At 39.3% G+C, this 7471-nt stretch overlaps 1 protein-coding gene across 1 annotated transcript in view; it reads left to right on the top strand.

Moving 5' to 3' along the window:
* Window positions 1-5842: 5842 nt before the first annotated feature.
* LOC106518657 (nesprin-1) overlaps window positions 5843-7471 on the top strand; it is a gene marked incomplete at its 3' end in the record, with an annotated part of 139050 nt that continues 137421 nt past the window's right edge. The window contains 1 exon segment of the mRNA XM_014010029.1: window positions 5843-6349. Coding sequence (XP_013865483.1) covers window positions 6211-6349 — 139 coding nt within the window.

Consider the following 7471-nt stretch of genomic DNA (forward strand, 5'->3'; position numbering starts at 1 on the left):
CATATAATTTATTAGAACTAAGCTGGAAAAATAAATGTAAAGGTGAAGTAAATTATAAAACATGAGGTAAAGTTCTCCTTTTATAATCTAATTGGTGCATTTTAAGTGGCCATTTAAGTCCATTTATTTATATATTATTTACATATACATATTTCTGCTTTTATTTCTAATTATGTCAGTTTCGGTCCTCCATAAAAACCAGCCCCTTGTCCTTGTGCTTCGAACAGAGGGTCAGGAACCTCAGCTATTGAGAAAAGATTTCTTGTTGGAGGTGTGGCCTCTGTTGAAGTTTTAAACTGATTGGATCTGATTTTACCTAATCTCTAACATTTGGCCGTGACGTATGCAGTGCGCCAGCTCGACTGTGAAGGAGGCTAAGGTAGGAACTGGAAATTGCGTGCGCTGTAAACAGCCATCCCCTACTGGGAAGAGAGAAGCACCGAGCTGAACAAAGTGGCTGTAAATGATGCTGCAGGCTTTGTGAGACAAATTTAATTTAATATGGAAGCCTTCATTTACTTCCTCTGCTACCATTGCTAAACTACAGGTAGACTAAAACGGCACAGAGAATCGATGTCATCGTTCACAACTCCTCGTCCTGTTCGCTGATTGGCCCGGTTAAAATTCTACCAGAGAAATCCTGGGAGAAATCCCAGACGKAGCAGGGAAGGGAAACTAGAATTGAGCTGAACTGTAGGAAGGTAAGAACCAGGCTAGTTGTTTGTAGAAGGAGTTTCTATAGAACAGCTGGAGTGCGCAGAAACCACGTGACCGTGTGATCGGCTGGTGAAGCTAACGGCTAACACAAAATGTTCAAGAGTCTGGATTTCCCACAACTGTACATGTTGGCAACAGAGCAGAAAGAAAGGACTGACAATGTAGAAATTATAAAAACTGTTAATAATAATATCAACCCAATAATTATTAATATTTTACAGTTTATATAATCTATTCAATGTTTTAAATAATGCCAGAAAAGCTTTTTGTGTTATGGATTTATTAACAGAAGATAAACAGGAAAACGCCTCACTTCACAACACAAGTCAGCAGATTTGATCTTATTTAGCTYAATGTGATCTGAGCAGAACATAATGTAACAGTTTAAAATTAAAATRATCTTATAAAGTYSATGTAATCAYTGTTATTTATTGAAMTGGTTAGCAGAAATTAGCTTGTGGAGCATATATACAGAGTKTAGCACTGTTGAATCATGCTACAATTTAACACAAACTATTAAATATTACAGCTGATTTGTCCTCTGATTAATATTTAGACCTACAGAGTGTAAAATAATATTATAAATGTGAGTATTTTTAGGTTTCTGTTAGAGGAACCTGACTTGTTAAGAAGATGTTAGCTAACAGAGACAAGTTTCATCCTATAACCAGAGAACATTTTCTAACTGTTGACTGGTAAATATAAATATTATTATTTTTTATGACAGTAAGAAGAAATAATAAATACACTTTATTACTAGCTGAAGTCATCATTTTTCAACTAGCTAAAGTCTAAGTTACAGGCTGACTTCAGGTCTGGTTTAGATCATTGTTATTTATAAATTATATATTTTTCTGGTATAAATCTGCTGTTTTACATGATTGTTGAATGAAATTAACATAATTATTAATTTATTGTAAAAAGATGACAGATAATTTGTGAAACTGATCCGGTTCAGCTGCTGTTTATCTATTAGTTTCTATGGAGACTGTGAGCCGTTGCCCTTTTAGGACGCTATTTCTGCTCCTCCATGCTGTCACAGGTGCTACCAGTGGACGGTATGGGCGGGGCTCAGTCTAGTGATCTTTATATTTAAGTCTATCTAGTAAGTCATACTAAAATCAAGGTATTTGGTTTCTCATTCTTGTGTTCAGCACCATGGATAGTTCCCTCAGCACAGAAATTATGGCAATTAGTTCATCAAAGAGGTAATTGCTAATCTGTGGGTTGGTATTTAAAAGAAAAACTTTCAATTTTTTTACCTGGTCCCAGTACAAGTCAAATATTTTCTTGTTGTAGAGTTATTGAGTTTGAGCAAAGCAAAGGCTCCACTGAGTTCTGCCTTCCACCGGCATGAAAAATATGGATTTACGACTGAAAGTAGAAAAGTAAAGTCAATGTAAATGTAAATACAAAAATGGAGCTGCATAAATATATCCCTGAGCGCTCTGCTTTGGTTGCACACACATGCGCACGCTGTCCGGCGCATAAACAGTTATCACACTTTGCAAAAATGTTACAACAGCCCACAGTTCCAGAGAGACGTCCGTGAAATGGGGCTCGTGGGTTCGCTGTGACGGCCGGTTCCAGGGCTGTTGGAGGGTAGGGTGTCAGCAGCGTGATTATCAGCAGACAGATAGCGGATGACAGCTGCCATTGGTTATTGATGACGTTCATAATTAAAATCCCTTATGGGGAGAAGCAAAAGAACAAAAAAAGGAGAGGAAAAAAATCACACAAATGATGAATGGTCCTTTCATCTTTATGGCTGATATAGGATCCACCAGGCTCTTTAGCGTGAATATTGCTTTCCAGGAAAGTCTCTGAATTTGACTTCAAAGAGGAGTGCTCTGCTTTTAATATTTCCAGAGCTCATCATGGCCTCATGTTTGTGTGTATTTGTGTGTCCTTGTGTCTCTGCTTCTCATGGACTAAAAAAATAAAACAAGCTAAATAAGAGATTAGGTACAACACCAATTGGGAAAAATTTAGGATGCTTTGTAAAATGGAAATAAATGCAGAATGAAAAGTAACAGGTCCTGGGTTTAAAAAGAGTGTTTCAGAGGCTAAATCTCTTAGAAGATGGGCAGAGGTACACTGCATCTAAAAACAGCAGAACCTAATCTTCCTGAACAGAATACTGGGAAGACTTTGAAAATCCCATCATCTAAAGTTTATAATATCAGTAATAAATTTTAAATAATCGGGTAAATCTCTGTGCTCAAAGGTCCAAGGTTAAAGTCTATATTTGATGCTCGCGATCTTCAAAAAATAAACAGGTCTGATTCTTTTATGGACGTCACTATGGGCTCAGGAACACTTMCACAAATCATTAATTGTAAACAATTCACTGTTCAATCRCTCTATTATACAAAGAAGAGGCYATATGTGAACACTAGTTATTAATGYTTCTCTCTTTGAAATAAAACYCTTTAAAAAAATGGACCGAGGCAAATAAGAAAGCTCTTCTGGTTTTGGATAAAACAAAAATTGAGATTCTTTTTGAAAACCACAACCAACCATGTCCTTTAACCATTGACCATTTGACCTGATATCAGTTCTCAGTTAAAACGCCAGCCTCTCTGTTGGTATGGGGGTGTATTAMTGCCTATTGCATAGGCAGCTTACACATATGTTGCATTATTGCAAAAAAGCGTTGAAATGGCTGCTTATACGTTAAAGTTAAAGCCACKATTTCAGTTCCTTCTTATTTAATCAWATCCCAAAATAAACGATGTTACAAAATGAGATATTTGACTTTTACAAGCATGTATTTTCTAGAACATCACATGCTGTAATCCAGATCTTTGTCAGAGAAATCTTTGGATATTTCAGCCTYGTCTGCATCCTTTACTGAATGGCCTTGTAATAGAAGAGCCCCCCTGACTTGCCTTCAGTCCTTTTACTATTTGAAAACATCATGAAATAAAAAAAAATGTCAAAGACGACCCAGGACTGTTGAACGGCAAGAATCTTAGACATGGCAAGAATGAGCTGATCTTCTGAGTTCCTCGATGTTTTCAGACTAACGTGGCACAGCCCAGTTTTAATAGATATGTTGCTGCCATCAGTTAAAAAATATTTTTTCTAACAAATGGTTTAATTTCTTAGTGTTACGACCCTTTAGCTCAAATAACACAACAAGACCCACACAAAACAATAGGTAGAGTTTAAATATGAGGTTTATTAAAAGTCAAGTCGTTTAGGGAGGCTAAATGCCACACTGCATCCTGACAACCTGGAGCAGAGGGAGGAGAGAGCAAGTTCCCTCCCCCTCAGGGGGTGTGGCCTATTTAAGTAGCCTAATCATGAGATACACACTCCTTCATCACTTTAACATTTGTTGTGTTTGTTATGTTCATGTGATTTGCAAATCATTGCATTGTTTGTATTTATTTTTYATGTAATTTATCAACTCTTCTGTAATTTGGGTTCAGTGATAGGAATCAGACTTGAAACCTAAAAGCAATCATTCTGTGAGACTGTTTTCTGCTGGAGTTCTGCCGCAGCGTTGAGAAAGAAACACACGGCTCAGCATCATGTGGTGGTTTCCACTCAAGGATCATGTGTTTCTTTGATCTTTTAAGCCTGAAAGGGTTGAAAAAGAAGCAAGAGAGTTTCTCAAAGTCGTGCTTCAATAACGCTTCTATTGCCTTTTCTGGGGTTTTGTTTGTTTTTTGGACTGTGAGGCTCGAAAGTTTCATAAGTAATGTCTCAGTTGGATCACAAGTGGGAAGTAGAATTGGAGAAAATTAATATTGAAGCAAAATAATGTCATGATTTATCAAATATCAATTCATCTAAATGAAATGTCAGTTAAATGTTTGTAGATATTTTTTAACATCTGGAGTTTCAAAGTTTTACTTTTTTAAATGCAAAAGGTGCCTCAACATCATTTTAGGTTATTTTAGCTCTTATTCAAAAATTAGAAAACACTGCTAATAATTTTACATTTTTCAGACCAAAGCTTTTCTAGAAATCAAGCTGTGCGTCATAAACAAACTCTTCTGTTGAAGAAATGTTAACAACATCTGTGAATTTAAGTGTTTCTGAAGTGGAGATTTTAAAAAAAAATATTAGAATTTTTAATTTTTTGTTGAGTAAGAGGAATATGATTTTAGTTAAAAAGTTTGTGACTGCAATAAATGAAAATTATACAGCTTGGGTTTATATTCTGTTAAAGCATTCCCAGTTAAATGTTGCCAATTATTCCTTTTCATGAAGTCAATCAGTTGTGTTTTACAAGTTTTATGCAAATATACTGTAAGTGCAGAAATGCAAATGAGGAAATAGGGCATATTTGTAATTTCAATACATTTTCTCTCCTGGTAAAATAAAGGATTAATAATATTAATTGAATTAAACAAGTTCCAATCTGCATTAGTCAAAGTATTAAAAAAAAGCTACTTATTCTGTGCAACGTGCTCTCCACTGGTCTGATAATATAAATAAAGCAAAATAACCAACGTTTAAATCAAAATGCAGTTAATTAAACAATACATCAGCCTGAAGCGTTGCACCATAAAACACTGCTTCCTCAACACTTTAAGCTTTGATTTCTGTGCACATTGTGTTGTGTGATGTCTAAACATTAACGCTGATGTTTTATTCAGCCTTCTTATAGACCGCAGAAACACACATGTACTGTTTGTGACTGTGCTTTAGATGAAAGCAGATCCCTTTTTTTTGTGTGTTTTTTTTGAAGCGAGTACAGTCAGACTGGACGCTTTTCAGGGATAGTCTGCTGCCCTGCAGGCACTAGTGTAAAAAAGCTGCACCACATCTGTGTCGATGAGACAGAGAGGATGAGTATTATGAGTGCCAGAAGCACACGGGGAATTCCTGCACGTCTGTTGCATTGCTGCATGAGAGCATGTGTCAGAGTAAAGCTCTCCCTAATAACCTGCTAAACAGCCTCCTTCAACCCACCCACAACTCCTCCGTCCTCCCTCTCTACCTCAGGATGGGGCTGCCGTGACATCACCCCCTCCCGCACTCTCTGATAGGCCGGCCGATGGAGGGAAGCCGATTCTTTCTGCAGCTGAAAAAAAAAAACTGATACAGAGTGAAAATGTGGGAGGACCAGCGTAGAGAGTGTACGAGAGTGGGGGCGAGCAAGAAGATTGATGCTGAGGCAAGCCGGCACTGCGCAGCGCTCACACACACTCGCACACACACACTTTGAGAATCACGCATACTCTGGGCATTGCACTCCCAAGCTGCTTTACAGGCAGGAAAAACCACTGAGTCTGAGTCCGCAGCCCGTCACTGCGGGACAGGACAGAGGACGTGAAAAGGGGAAGACCCCGTTTCTTCTGCTTCGCCTCAGAGCAACAGTTCCACTCCTGTCATCTCAGGAGGTCCAGGGGGGGGGACTCTTTAAAAGACACCTCCTCAAAAACAAGTGGGAGGGAAGAGCAGCAAGGGCAGGAGCAAGGGCGAGCATTGCCTCTTCCCGGAGGTCGTCGTCATGGACGTCCTCTTCATCTCCTTATGAAAAAAAAAACAAAAAAAACCAAAAGGAAAAAACAGGCGGTAATCGACGAGATGGCACGCCGAGCAGGGGGCGAAGCCTCCCCGAAAAAGAGCACATCCCTCAACCTGGTGGCGGGGTTCTACCACTACCTGCGTGGTAAGTGGGGCAGCTTGTGTGGGTGAGAAGTTCATGTGTGTGTGTGGGACTGCAGTATGGATTCTGTACGTGACTTTGCAGCATAAGTTTCCTGCAGGGTGGAATGTTCTTTATTTATTTAGATGGTTTTTTTTTCTGTGTTCAGGTTGTGCATTTGGCACCACAACAGTGTTTGTGTCTGAGTTTGGAGGCAGCTGATGTTAAAGCCTGCAGCGAGTGAAACAAGCAAACCCAGCAGACAAGCAGCACCTCCCTGCATGTATCACACTGCAGGGGTCTGGCAGTCAAATGTTTGATTTCTCGTCTCTGTTTGAGCCGCTGGGTGTCTGTATTCAGATGACAAACACCCGGCGTCCCGGCTGAGGGCTATTTGAAACATTTTAGGCTGTTTGAAGCGAGTTTGTGCCTCCTTCCCTCCCTGTCAACCACAGTTTTGAGATAATCAACTAGATTTGAATGTTTTTTTTTCTCGTTCTGGTCATCCTCCCTGCAGGATGGTTTGCAGGAGGCGTAAACGTTTGTGGATGAGACCAACGATGCAGAAGGTGTTTTGAAATGCTCGATTGCTGAGGGTGCTTTTCCCTAATGAGAGAACTTGAATGTGTGTGTGTGTGTGTGTGTGTGTGTGTGTGTGTTTGTGCTAAAGTCAAAGTCACCTCGTCCCTGAGACTGATTCTGGCACGTTCATGCGTGTTTTTCCGCCACACACGTTTTTCCCGCTCGTGGATCTTTCCCCGTCCTCATCCAATATCTTAACCCATCAATATTTGATCRTTCCTGGACCCAATCAAAAGATTAATTCATAGAACAGGGACTGGCTCAGTGGCACGTATGACCATGCCTGGCTGTATCTGCATTATGCATGAACAGCACACCCTCTATCCAGCTGAAAACCATCTCTCCCTTTCCTTTTTTTATGCCCACACTGCCAACTGACGCGCAACTTGAGTTTAATCAATTTGTCAGCATATTTCATTAAGGTAAAGCACTATAGATGTCCCCCGCTTTCTGATAATGTGCTTATCTCCAGGATATTGCTCTTTGGCTCAGATGGGACAGAAACACCATCATGCTTTAAAAGTCTTTGTGTGTATATGTGTGTATGTATGTGTATATATATAT

Source organism: Austrofundulus limnaeus, unplaced genomic scaffold (genome assembly GCF_001266775.1).
Source record: "Austrofundulus limnaeus strain Quisiro unplaced genomic scaffold, Austrofundulus_limnaeus-1.0 Scaffold64, whole genome shotgun sequence".
NCBI classification, from domain to species: Eukaryota; Metazoa; Chordata; class Actinopteri; order Cyprinodontiformes; family Rivulidae; genus Austrofundulus; species Austrofundulus limnaeus.